Source organism: Globicephala melas, chromosome 4, assembly GCF_963455315.2.
Source record: "Globicephala melas chromosome 4, mGloMel1.2, whole genome shotgun sequence".
Classification (NCBI taxonomy): domain Eukaryota; kingdom Metazoa; phylum Chordata; class Mammalia; order Artiodactyla; family Delphinidae; genus Globicephala; species Globicephala melas.
This window is the reverse complement of record NC_083317.1, coordinates 1,026,602-1,040,090: the sequence shown is the minus strand read 5'-3', so window position 1 is coordinate 1,040,090 and position 13,489 is coordinate 1,026,602. Positions and strand designations below refer to the sequence as shown.

The 13,489-nt window shown below is 63.7% G+C and overlaps 1 protein-coding gene across 4 annotated transcripts in view; it reads left to right on the top strand.

Moving 5' to 3' along the window:
* COL18A1 (collagen type XVIII alpha 1 chain) overlaps positions 1-13,489 on the top strand; it is a 97,557-nt gene that overhangs the window by 62,471 nt on the left and 21,597 nt on the right. For all 4 annotated transcript variants that reach the window (XM_070045405.1, XM_060297685.2, XM_030835623.3 and 1 more), the window contains 10 exons: positions 4,285-4,374; positions 5,441-5,500; positions 7,480-7,609; positions 9,948-10,024; positions 10,386-10,562; positions 10,894-10,920; positions 12,050-12,112; positions 12,199-12,285; positions 12,592-12,645; positions 12,799-12,957. In XM_070045405.1, coding sequence (XP_069901506.1) covers positions 4,285-4,374; positions 5,441-5,500; positions 7,480-7,609; positions 9,948-10,024; positions 10,386-10,562; positions 10,894-10,920; positions 12,050-12,112; positions 12,199-12,285; positions 12,592-12,645; positions 12,799-12,957 — 924 coding nt within the window. The remainder of the gene's footprint in view (positions 1-4,284; positions 4,375-5,440; positions 5,501-7,479; positions 7,610-9,947; positions 10,025-10,385; positions 10,563-10,893; positions 10,921-12,049; positions 12,113-12,198; positions 12,286-12,591; positions 12,646-12,798; positions 12,958-13,489) is intronic.

Genomic DNA, 13,489 nt, shown 5'->3' with positions numbered 1-13,489 from the left:
GTTGAACATTCACTGCTTTTGTTCTGTGATGAGGGCGCTGGAGGCTGTGAATTTTCCTCAGCAGGCGGCTTTGTTGGCCACGTTATATAAGGAATAAGTGACCGGCCCACTGAAGCTAAGAGGGTGTCCACCAGCCACGCTAGGTTTGGGTAGGCTTGGCCCCAAGGATGGAGCACAGCGGGCAGGGAAAGTGCTGGCATCCTCTGACACCCCTTAGTCCTCTCGCTGTGGCCCCCAAGTCCAGCCACACCAGACCTGCTGGCCCTGACTGAGGGACAGCTCGGGGCACCAGAGGTCACTGTCACCAGCTTCTCCCAATACTCCTCTGTCAGTCATCTGAACTGACCTGGACCCGTACTGTAACTGGTCACAGTCCTGCAGCAGTCACGCAATTCCCTGACTTCATGAAATGGAGAAATGGGGAGAGAGTTCCTTGTAATAGAATTTGACGCGAATAGTTGAGGAGTTGGGGCTTGGTACGGGAAGCTGGTCAGAAGCCACTCAGTTCAGGGCATACGGGACATGGGACAGTGGTGGTGTGGGCCAATCACAGAGACAGCCGGGGTAGGTGACAAGGGACCAGGCAACCTGGGGGTCAGCCAGCAGAGGAGGGAGGGGCCGGGGGTGAGGACGGGCGAAGCAGGCCCAGGAGGGCTGGGCCCCACCCACCCCCTGTCCAGGCTTGCTCAGCCCCACTGCCCTGGGCCAGGACATGGCCCTTCCAGATGGAGCAGACACCCTGGCACCCCTCAGGGGTGTGGGAGGCCCCCTGGGGAACGCTGGGGTGCCCGGAGCTGGGGTCCCAGGGAGATGGACCCAGCACCAGTGACTAGGGATGCGCTTTCACGGCGTGGGGCTCTGGTCGTCTGCACACAACTCTAAGCCCAGTGGCCCTAGTGAGGCAGCAACTGGACAGATTTCAGACGGTCTGGATTTCACAACCTCTGCTTGCAAGTCCGTCCAGCGTGTGCAGCGGGTCTTGTGGCCTTTGTGCTGCTGGCGTCTTCCCAGCTGAGCATGGCCTTGGGCGTGTCCTACTCCCCATTCCTCCCGGCGTCCGGCAGCCTGTTGCTGAGTGGCTGGCCTGATGCCGGCTGGTGTGGGACCCTCGCCTCACGGGACAGTGTCCGTGTGGGGACGGTCATGCCCAGATGCCCTCTGCCTGCCGGGAGCCTCGGGACCTTCCCGCATCGCTGTCACACACGAAGTGCCCCGGTGCTGTTCAGAGCGTGGCTTTTCTAGAAATTGAACGTCTGGCCCCTCGTGCCGCCCCTGGCGTGATTCTCTGTCGCCTGGAGAAGCCCTGTCCCTCCTCCAGCAGGGCTGTGGGTGGGCCGAGAATTTCCATCCCCAACATGCTCCTGCCACTGACCCGAGCCCAGTGACCAACCCCCGTGCATGCACACACGTGTGCCCTCCCGCACACAGACCTCCACACGCCCCTCCCGGCAGCTCACTGCCCTCCCTGGTGGCTGGAGCATCTCAGGATTCCAGGGGGGAACAGACCAGCCACTGCCCACGGCCGAATCCCCTCATCACGGCCGGGTGGACCGTCCCTCTTCAGACCGGAGCTCCAGCCTTGGGTGGTCTGCAGGCTGCCAGCCCCTCACAGCCTCTCCTCTACCCGCAACCAGGTTCTGCCTGTAGGATCCACGTACCACACGGGGCCCAGGGACCCCGATGCCTACACAGTCCCGTGGTCAGGCAGGCCATCCTGTGTCCCGCCAGTGATGTCCAGCCCTGGACACAGCCTCAGCTCCCCAGTGGCTGCAGTGAGAAGGGGCCAGCTCCACCCTGGCTGTGGGCCTTGCAGGGACTCTGCAGGCTGGTTCAAGGCTCCAGAGAAGACCGTGGCTTTCTGCTCTCAGGGGGCTGGTGACGGGGGACCCAGGGCAGGCAAGGATGCAGCTGGATGTGAAGGGCAGAAGCAGCTGGACGCAGCTTTGGACATAGGTGTCTGCGCTGGTTCAGCTGAAACAATGGGCTAACCTCAGACTGAGGGAGGCTGCACTCCACAGGCCTGGTCACTTCCGGGAAGACGCTGCCACCTCCCTCCCGCCAGCCAGGGGACAGGCTCCTGGACGGCAGTGCTGACCGAGACCCCTGCCCCCCAGCCCTGTGATCTGTCAGCTTCCCCTGGAGGCCCAGACATCACCAGGCAGGTGCTGGTCCACGCCAGGCCATCCTGCAGAACCTTCTGGAACCGCTGGTCATCCTGAGTGTGAGAAGCGTGCAGCCTCCTGCCATGGTGTGAGGGTCAGAGCTGCAGGAGGGGCTCGCCAGGCAGGATGAGCCTTGGCCATGAAGCCACGGGCGCTGCTGCCTTAGAGCTTCTGAAATGAGCTGCGGTCAGGTGGGGAAAACAGTGAACGTGGCCCGTGTTCCCACCAATGGACACTGTTCTCGCCACCTTCGGAGATCAACCAGCGACAGGACGCCATTGTCGGCGACTTGGTGCCCCCGTCGGCTGGTGAGGCCGCAGCAGTTTTGGGAGCCCCGAGCAGGGCCCACCGCCCCTGAGGCCAGCCCCCGTGCTCACTTGAGAAAGGGGGGCGGTCCACGTGCGCTGCGGAGCTGAACCCCCCGCCTGTACCTCCTCTCCGCCTGTGTCTTTGGCCCCTTCCCCCCCCCGCAGGCCTGGCTGGGAGTTGTGTTGGGGACATGAGGACCTCATGTAACTGGGGGCTGTGGGGTTCTCCCTCAGCCCCCCCCGGGCCAGCTGACCTCATTCGCCTGAACGTGCACACACACCTGTGCACATACACACCCACGTGTGCACATACAAGCATGTGGATGCAGGGGCATGCTCACACACAATGACGCGCGTACCTGCACGACACACTTATACACTCATGTATACGTGCGCACATCCACGTGCACGTGACACACGCGATGTGTACACACAAACACACGCAAGGAGGTGGGGTGTCCCACCCTGTAGGCCTCTATCAGTGGGAGTGGAGGTGCAAGGGGGAGTATGGAGCCGGGCAGAACTGGGGTCCGGAGGTGCTGATCCTTGGGAGGGAGCCCGTGGGGCTTCCTGGAGGAGGTGGCCTGAGCTGGGCCCAGAGAGAGGCGTGGAGCCCTCAGGCGAGGGCTCATGGGGACGCGCGGGGGTGTTTGTCAGCTTGTGGTCACGCGTGGAGCAGGATGGCCGTGAGACGGGGGATCAGTGATAAAGGGAGTGTGAAGGGCACTTAGGGGGTAAACAGTAACCTGACCGGTCGGCACACGGCCCGAGGACATCCCACCCGCCACCTATTTTAATACAGCCCACGACTAGAAAGGCTTCTGCATGTTTAAGTGGCTGCAAAAACCAAAAGAAGACGAGTACTTTGTGAGGTGTGAATGTTTGAGTGTCCTGTATGGTCTGGTGGGAGCAGCTGCGTCCAGCGTCCACCAACCATCTGTGGTCAGCTTCCCGACACAGCCGCAGAGCAGCGGCAGCAAAGACCTGGAAATGCACCATCTGGCCCTTGACTGAGAACGTTTGCCAGCCCCTGACCTAAACTGGTCTGTATTAAGAGCTGTGAAAACGTGCATCTTAGACTCGATGAAATGTCTCTATTCAGGAGAAGATGCACTGATAAATCCCGTGGATTAAAATGAAAACAAAAGAAGTACCGGGCAAGCATGTGTAGATACTCATAACGCCCAGGCAGGGAAGCTTCTAGAAAGGGCACCAAAGGCCCGGGGTCCAGCAGCCGCACGCACGTGTCTCCGCGATCTCAGCAGCGACTCAGAACCTGTGGTTGTGTCACCCTCTGGGGAACAGGAGACCTCATGGCAAAGGCCCCGGCGCAGCCAGGCTGAGGTCCTCGGCCATCGTGCCATTCCAGCTGGTGGTGGCCCTGCCCCAGCGTTGGGCTTTCTGTAGGAGCGGGGGTCCCGCATCTTCTCCGTGCCTGCTGCCCCGACCTCCCCCCGGCCAGTGCCGCCTGCCTCGTGCCCCGAGGGGACACCACCTCCAAGGACACTGCACACTGCTGGCCTGTTCTCTGCACTGGGACCCGAGAGATGTGTCTGTGCTGTGTCCTGGCACCTAGTGTGGGGCTGGGGCCACGGAGGGAGCGCGGAGCCTGCGAGCGGGTGATGAGCGTTCATGCTGAAGAGGGAAGGAGGGAGGGAGTGATGCCGCCCGCTGTGGCGTCCCCCGCTGTGGTGCTACCCCTGGGATTGGCCTCAGACGTGCCGGGCTCCGAGCTGGCTGCAGCTTGAGTCGGGGTCTCCCTGCGCCCTGGGCCTCCTGCCTTGGGACCCCTGGTGACCTTCCCCTCTGTGCAGGGCCTGATCTCGGACCTGAGGCTGCGTGAGGACCCCCAGGTGAGCCCCCTGCACTGCCTGGATGAGGATGAGAAGGACGATGACGATAGGGTGAGTGGCCGCTGCCCGGGCTCAGGCAGGGGCTCCCTCCCCGCCCCCACCTTGTGGGAGGAGGGACTCAAGGCCGGGAGGGGGTGGCCTCGCCTGGAAACCCGAAGTAACGGGGCCGGAAAGGTCTCTTTTGAAAGATGCCACTTTGGGTCGATGTTACTTGGGATTACGTTTCTATCTACCTGTAACCTGAGAAAGAACCTCCCTTGCCTAGAACTTTCCACACAGAAACACTTACAGAACCTAAAGGTTAAAAATCACCCCTAGAATAGCCAGTTGGCGATAGAGTCACTAGTAGTCACCAGAGCAAAAAATATGTGTGTGCGTGTGCAGTAGTGTGTGTGCGTGCGTGTGTGCAGTATGTGTGTGCGTGTGTGCAGCAGGGTGTGCGTGTGCAGTAGTGTGTGCGTGTGTGCGCTTGCAGTGGTGTGTGTGCGTGTGCAGTAGTGTGTGCGCGTGCAGTAGTGTGTGCGTGTGCAGTAGTGTGTGTGCACACGTGTGCAGTAGTGTGTGTGCGCACGTGCAGTAGTGTGTGCGCGTGCAGTAGTGTGTGCGTGTGTGCGCTTGCAGTGGTGTGTGCGCGTGTGCAGTAGTGTGTGGTGTGTGTGTGCGTGCACGTGCACACTGTCCCGTGGCACCTAAGGCAGAAAGCACACCACTTCTGGTGTGTGAAGAACAGACGGGCAGGAGACCTGTGTCCCCAGGGCAAACCCAGGTCTCAGCCGTGTGCAGGGAGCAGGGCAGGCGAGAGGGGGCATGACCTTCACGCTGAGTCCCAGCCCCCGAGGGTCCCTGGGCGGGGCCTCCCCTCTCGGCTGTTTCCCAGGACAGCGTCCCGGGACAGGATGGCCCGTGGAGAGGAAGGAATGCGCTTTGTGCGGGTCTGTGTGTCCGGCCAGTCTCTGAGCTCGCTTCCCGCAGGCCTTTTGTTCTAAGTGGTCTGATGGACACGTGCCCTGTCGAGGACCACCCTGACCCCCACACCCAGCCTGCCCTCTCCCCCCGCCCCCAGCTCCCGGGGGGCTGGGGGCTTCAGTCACTGGCTTGTTTCCTGTCAACCCTGCAGGCGTCAGGAGACTTGGGCAGCGGGCTTGCGGAGACCTGGGAGCGTATCGGGGAGGAGTTGGTGAGTGCCGGGGCCCTCAGGGTGGGGTGTCGGGGACACGTGTGCACACGCGTGTGCGAATTCTAAGGGCTCCTGGGCGGCCAAGACAAATGCCCGCTGGAGATGGGGGCCTAGAGCTCTGGCGAGCGGCCGGCGCGCCTTCCGGCTGAGCCTCCTCGGGGGGAACGTTCTCTCGAATCCGGCGTCTGGTCCAGACCTCGTGCGGTTGTCTGAATGACCTTGGCATCTGTTGGCGTCTCCCGTCAGCTTGTGGGGCCATAAGGGACTAAGGGGCAACCCCGCTCTGTAGCCCACACGCCCCAAAGCCACACACAGGGCTGGGGGTGTCTCGGGCGTGACATGGACATTGCCTTCTCCTGTTTGGACAGATCGCCTCCTCTTAGGGCTTGGGCGTTGAGGGGCCGTGATGGGACGGAGTGCTGAGCTGCCCTGGGGTGGACGGTTGGCGGCCCCCCGCACGCCAGGGACGCCGGGGCTCCCTGCACTGGCCAGGGCAGCTCTCGGGGAGCCGCGCTAGCTCTGGCGCCCGGCCGCCCCCTGGAGGGTGTCAGAGGGTGGTGCCCACGCCGGCCCTGCCGGGGGTCCTCAGCCATCTCCACCCAGGGGCCCTGGGCACAAACTGCGGCAACAGCGGTGTCCCCACTGTGCCGGTGCCAAGGCGTGAAGCGCTGCAGCCACGGGGCCTCTCTCTTTTTTTGTTTACTTTTTGCGGTACGCGGGCCTCTCAACTGTTGTGGCCTCTCCCATTGCGGAGCACAGGCTCCGGACGCGCAGGCTCAGCAGCCATGGCTCACGGGCCCAGCCGCTCCGCGGCACATGGGATCTTCCCAGACCGGGGCACGAACCCGCGTCCCCTGCATCAGCAGGCGGACTCTTAACCACTGCGCCACCAGGGAAGCCCCATGGGGACTCTCTTAACAGACTGGAGGCGGGGGCAGCCAGAGATGGAAAGAGTCATCCGGCCTGCAGTGCGCTAACTAGGAAGCCATCCCTGCCAGCTCCTGCTTCAGAAAATCTGGCCGAAGCCGCAGTATGGGAGGGAGGAGGGGCCGTGTGGAAGCCTCTGTGCGGGGCCCAGCCTGGTCCAGGGCACCCTCGGCCTCTCAGCACCCCCTGCGCGCTCTCCGTGGTCCTCCGTGCCTCCGCCCTCCCCCGCCCACAGGGTCTGAGGTGTCAGCGGCTGACCAGCTCCGGGTCCCTGGGGACCCTCCCCATATCGGAGGGTTGTGGCTGTAGGGGGGAGGCCTGGTGTCCAGCGCCAGGTGCCGCTTGCCCACCGGGCAGTGGGGGAGCCCTTGGACAGGCCTCACAGGCATGCCGTCCCGGGCACCTAGACCAGCACCATCTCCCGAGCACTGTTGCCAGGGAGCTCGTGCCAGGTGTGGACGGCTGGTCACGGGAAGTGTTTTCACTGCGCCTGTGCCCACGTCCTCGCAGCTCCGGGTGCCTCTGGGGACAGGGAAGCGGGCTCACAGAGCAGGGCCACCCCTCCCCTTGTGCAGTGAATGCAGAGGCTCCCTCCCTCTGTGGGCGTCCAACGTGGTGATGGCTACGTGCCCGTCACTGTCCGGACCACAGGCAGGAACTGGGGCTCCCTGAGTCTCTGAGGGGCCGTCCTGGGCCCTGCAGGTGGCGGGGGAGGGCCGGCGCTCAGCCATCCCTCCAGGTGTGGGGGTTCGGGGACTTGCCGACTTGCAGGGCGAGGAGACCCCCATCCCCTGAGCTGTCCAGGAGAAGATGGCTCCGGAGGGGCCTAGAGCCTCTTCCTGTCTGTGACGGAGTTTCCAGGAGAAAATGGCTCTGGAGGGGCCAGAGCTTCTTCCTGTCTGTGACGGAGTCTCTGGTGGCTTAAGAATAACTTCCCTGCAGCCCGTAAACATCTCATTTTACGACTGAACGCATGTGAACCTGACAGCTTCGCCAGCGCTCACGGGCCACACGCGTCGCTGAATAACAGCTGCTTCCCACTCTCACCCCAGGGCGCACCCCTGGGACCCGGGCTGCCCGAGGCCCCTCCAGTCACTTCTCCACCCTTGGCTGGAGTGGGCAGCCAGGAAGATTTCAGAACTGAGGAAATTGAGGAGGAGGCCACGGTGTCTTCGTTAGGAGGTAAAGTTTTGCTGGGGTGGTGTGAGTGTTTGTCAGTGGGGTGTGCGTGTGCATTCAGTGTGTGCGCCCAGCGCATGTCTGTGTCCGTGTGGCAGAGGAGGGGCTCCCGTCCGTCACACGCACGCCCTGCTGGGGAGGGCCCATGCCTGCCCCGCCCCCTCGCTGCCCCAGCTGCGGGTCCTCAGCTGCTCCGTGGACGTGGTCTCTCCTGTGTTTTGTTTCTCACTTTCTGCTGCTCCTGAGGGATTTGTGGGACCGTCCCAAGGGTGCTGCTACTTCCCCGCCTGGGGACAGCGGGGTCACCAGGAGGATGTGAGAGCTGGTTTTCGGGGAAGAGGTGCAGAGGTGCCTCTGCTCAGGCCCTCTGCAAAGTAGGGCAGCATTTGTGGGCTCAGGGACTCCCCCCACGCGCGGCCCAGAGGGTGCACAGGCTCGGAGGCCCGGGCCACCCTGGGAAGTGGACCGTGTCTTCGTGCCCAGCTGCCCGTGGCCGCGTGCCGGTGCCCACGAAGGTTGCTGCATGCCACAGGGCCCACATCTCCCTTCAGTTGCTATTCCCATATCTTCTTTCATAAAAATCTGTTCCAGTCTCACGCCCAAATTTTAACGGGCCGTTTGTTTTCCTGTTATCGACTTCTGAGAGCTTTTATCTTCTGCACACGACTCCTTTGTCAGATATCCCCTCAGTCTGCGGCTTACCTTTGCATCTTGTTAATAGTGACTTAGAAGAGCACAAGGTTTTAACTTGGATGAAATTAGAGTTAGCAGTTTGTCCTCCATGGGTCTCGGTGCTGGCGTCACGCCTGAGAAGCCAGCCAGTCTTGGGCTTTCACTCGGGCCTGCGATCCACAGGACGTGGTTCTCGTACGTGGCTCCAGCACGTGTATTGGAAGGAGCGCGCTGCGCCTCTGCGTTGCCCGGGGCCTTTGCCGAGCAGCTGTGCGTGTGCCGGTCTGTCTGGACTCTGCTCCGTTGCGGCCCGTCCCACCGTCTTCACAGCGTCGCACACGGTCCCGATCGCTTGGCTTTGCGATCAGCCTGGGCTCGGGTGGTGTGCGGCCTCCAGCCTCGCGCTGCCTTGACGAAGCTGCTTGGGCGTTCTGTGTGCTTCGCAGTCTCGTGTGAATTTTCGATCCGTATGTCAGTTTCTCTGAGAAGGGCTGCCAGGGTTTGGACGCTGCGGGTCAGCGTGGGGACCGGCCTGGGCGTCCAGCTAATGTTGAGTCTTCCGACCCCGGACTCAGGCTCTGTCTCCTCTGGCTTATTTAGGCCTTTGCTTTCTCTGAGCGACATTTTTGCGGTTTTAAATGTTTCTGAGGCAGGAATTTTAATTTTGCCTTACATCAGGAAGAGGCCTGGGAGGTGTCCCGGGGCAGGATGGGGTGCCCTCTGGTGGCTGACCTGTGACTTGGCAGGTCTGCGGGGGTGGGGTGGGGCTGGCCGAGGCCACAGTGCCCCCAGCAGGCACCGCCGGCTCGCGCACTGAGCAGGGCGAGCCCAGGGGCGGCTGTAGGTGGGCGTGGGGGGTTGTGGCCCCGAATTCTTCTGGAAATGGGCACGGACGTCTCCCAGAGCTGCGCGACCCTGGAAACTTAGGTCCTGTCCAGCCCCCAAGCTCAGCGCCCGGCACTGTCAGAGTGAGATCAGGACCTCACAAGGGCACAGACCCCTCAGGAAGCGGGACGTTGGAAAGCGGCTTCAATCCCGTTTTGTAATTGACTCGGTGGTGCTGACGCTATTGGATGAAAGCTTCGGGGGAACAGCCTCAAACTCCACCCCCAAATTCCTGTCCATCACAAAGGGGAGGCGCCATCTTGCACCCAGTGGAGGGAAAACCCGCAGACGGGGGTGGGGGCGGGGGGACGCGCAGGATGATGTGCTGGGGCCAGCGTCCATGCCGCAGGCACTCTTCTCTGTGCCGTTTTGTTGCTTTCCCAGCTCTGTGGGAACCGCCCGTAGCTTGGGCTGAGGCTGGCTTTGGCCGGATTTGGTGGGTGGACCGACCCTCCACAGGTCCTGGAACCGCCACCGTCACCATCCCCCGCAGGGAAGCCACAGGGACGCGGTTGGGCGCGAGGGGAGACTTGGGTTAGGTCACCGCACAGAACAGCGCTGCACTTCCCACACGTGAGCCAGAGTCTCGGGGGCTCTCGCTCCCAGGTGCCGCCGCCTGGCACTCAGGGGGGAAGGGTCGCGAGGATTCTGCAGACCCTCAGACGGGAGGGGAAACGCGAGTGCAGGGGCGGAGCTGGAGCCCGGGCTCAGGGCCCGGCCAGGACTGAGCGCCAGGCAGGAGGCAGCCTGGGGACGGTCTGACGGCCACCTCTGCCTCCTACAGCTCAGACCCTCCCCAGCTTGAGCACAGTCGCCACGTGGGACGGGGGCGAGTGGAGCCCTGGGGGCGGCCTGAAAGAGGTGAGGTCACCACGGGGACCCCAGAGCAGGCGGAGCCCCTGCTCTGCTCACCGGGGACCCTGACAGAGTTCTGGGGCTCCTGGCCGTCCTCTGTGCCCCCTTGTACCCACGGGCGCCAGCAGCACTGGGTGTCCACAGCTGGGGACGCTCCCCAGCCAGAGCACAAGGGCGGGTGTAGGGGACGCCGGGCGTCCTGGCACCACATGCCGGCCCCGTGTGCGTCCACAAGCATGTTCCCTTGCCTGTCCCCTGCGCCTGTCTTGTCTGTGCCCCCCTGCTGTGTGATCCCGGGCCCGGCCCAGGATGCAGGCGAGCGTGTGTGCCCCCGTCCCAGCCTGTACCCTCTCCTCTTCGTCCCCAGCAAGGCCTGAAGGGGCAGAAAGGAGAACCAGGCGCTCAGGGTCCCCCCGGCCCGGTCGGTCCCCAGGGTCCCGCAGGCCCGGCTGTGCAGAGCCCCGACGCACAGCCCGTTCCCGGGCCGCAGGGACCCCCGGGGCCCCCGGGTAAGGATGGCGCCCCCGGAAGGGATGGCGAGCCCGTGAGTACTGTCTCCGTTTCGTCCAGCGGGGGGTGGGGGCTTGGCCAGAGGGGAGAGGGAAGCAGGGTCCTGGGGCTCCGGACGGCCGCTTCCTTCCCTGGGTGCAGCGGGAGGGTGGCCGGGTGGCCAGGGGGCAGGCAGAGCCAGCCCAGGGCCACGGGCAGGGACGTGGCCACGGTGCCCTGGACGGAAGGTTCTCCAGCCCCGTGCCGAGAGCCACCCTCTCGTGGGAGCAGAGGGGCTGGGGGGACAGGGGTCCGTTTCCATGTTCAGCGTGGGGTGGGGTCAGGTGTAATTTTCTGTCACTGATGGTTTCTCTCCCACTTTCCAGGGTGATCCTGGCGAAGATGGGAAACCTGTAAGTTGCCTTATTTTCAGAACCTGTGTGATCTGTGACGTTTGCATGAGTCCCCAGGCTCCCCCTCTTTCCCACCCAGTGACTGTTTTTAAGCTCAACAAACTGAAGAGATTTCAAAATGAAGCCATTTTCAAAATGCAACTTTTGTTCAGAAAATATAAGTCTAACGGTTGATAGAAAAATAGAGTTATGCGTGTGTATTGAGACGTTTAGGCTACCAGGAAAGAAGTGAAAGTAAAGCTTCCAGATTCTTAGAGGTGAGAGAGGAACAGCCTGAAGTTGGGGGTGGGCGGTGCAGCGGGGACACAGCACGCAGAGAAGAAGAGAGACGCTCGCAGGAGAAACACAGGCTCGCCAGCCGTCACGGTGGATAAGACAGCTTCTACCTCAAGACAGTTTGGATTTTTAAAAATCAACAAATGCTATTCATTGATAATAACAGAATAAAATGACACAAGAGGGTTTAAATAAAGATTTGGGAAACGACAGACCCACAAATGGTGACGGGAAGGCAGGGAGGGAGGCTCTCAGGACTGAGCGGAGACACGGCAGACGCCCGGGGGGACGTCAGGAAGGACGGTGGGGACGTTTCTTGCGGACTCAGCCTGTCCTTCATCGGCCTCTGCGCTTGAGGACCGAGCTTGGCTCAGTCGTTGCGGGGAGCCTCTGCAGCGCGGGGTGCGTGTGTGCACGTGTGGCATCCAGGGTCCGGCGCCTGGATTAGCCAGCTCCTGGGTCGGGGTGCGCTGGGGCCTCGAGTCGACGCGCCCTGCGTGCGGATGCTCAAACACATAGAGGGCTGGTCCGGCCGCGCGGCCTCCACCCATTCACCCAGGCAGCACCCACGGAGGCACTCCTGTCCTCAGCGCCCCCGCAGCACACGCGAGCACGCACACACGTGACGGGCAGGGTGCCACCCTCCGGCCTGGTGTCCCCGGGACACCAAGGTCACCTCTGCAGGCCGCTGCTCCCTGGTGGCAGCCTCGCATCTCCGAGGTTGGTGGTGCCCCCCTGCGGCCCCCAGGACAGCCCCATCTCCGTAGGCACAGAGCTGCATGTCGGTGGTGGCTTGGCCGGTGATGGGCACAGGGCCTACTCCTGACCGAGCCTTCTGGCTTCTGTCTTCCAGGGGGACACCGGGCCGCAGGGCTTCCCAGGAACCCCGGGAGACATGGGCCCCAAGGGCGAGAAGGTGAGAGGTAACCGGCTGGGCATGGGGCGGGCGCGATCCGAGGTGGGGCTGTGAACCCCGGTGTGACAGGGGTCTTCTGTTCCCAGGGGGATCCTGGGGTCGGGCCGAGGGGACCCCCAGGACCCCAAGGGCCTCCGGGGCCACCCGGACCCTCTTTCAGACCTGACAGGCTGGTGAGTCCTCCCTCTTCCACCCAGGTCCCAGCAAAGGGGCCTCTGATCGTGCTCGGCTTCCGACGCCACACTGCTCGGGTCCGGAACCGGCCTCCCGGGGGCGTGTGCAGGCCCCGGGCACTTGGTCCCTGCCCTGCCTCGGGTGTTTTCATTTGGGGGTCGGGGGGCTCGAGGTCACTGTGACAGTCCTGCACAGTTAGCGCCAAGGGCCGGTGCTCGAGGGGGAGCTCGGCGCGGGGGTGCGGCCTCGCCGGCTGACCGCAGGTGGGCCGTCTGGGCTTCTGGTGACTCAGCCTCTCCCCTCAGACCTTCATCGACATGGAGGGGTCCGGGTTTGGTGGTGACCTGGAGAGCCTCCGCGTGAGTGACCCTTGGCCGGGGTGGCCGCTGCCCTGACGTCCCCAAGCACCAGCGGAGCCCGCTGGGCGGCGGCGAGGCCTGGCGGGGTGGGGGGCAGTGGGCATCCTTCGGCCGGTGCTGCATGCAGTGACGTTCTGTGTTTTCCGTGTCCAGGGCCCTCGAGGCTTCCCCGGCCCACCTGGGCCCCCTGGCGTCCCAGGCCTGCCCGGAGAGCCAGGCCGCTTCGGGATGAACAGCTCGGACGTCCCCGGACCCGCAGGCCTTCCCGGAGTGCCTGGGCGGGATGGGCCCCCCGGGCTTCCTGGGACCCCAGTAAGGCCCGCCTCCCCTCATCTGCCCGTGTCCGCGTCCGGGTCGGGGGGACAGTGAACGTGGGGCCTTCCTCCGTCTGGGTGAAAGCCTCCCTCACCACCTCCGTCCTCCCCCCCAAAACCTTTCGGGCGGGCACCGTCTTTGGGCCCCCGGGTGGGAGGGACCTGTGTGGGCAGCCCCGTGGTTCCGGCTGCCGAGCCGCTGGTGCCCACGTGACAGCTGCTCACCTCCCTGCCCTTGCAGAGGCCGTCTCGGGGGTGACTCGTGGGACGGGGTTGGCCCTGATGCCTGGGATGGGAGGCCGAGAGGGGCCCACGTTGGGCCCTGTGGGCCCCCCTCCTGGCACTGGGGACACCGCACCGTGGCCTGGCAGGTGCCTGGAGGTGTCGCTGTTGGGTCCCAGGAACCACGGGTGTGCACCTGGTTTTCACCCAGAATCGTGCTCGGGACACAGAGTCCGTGGGCCACGCGGTTTCCTGCTGAAGGCGCGATGACCCTTTACTGAGAGTCCACGGCCGGCCACCAGCCCCAA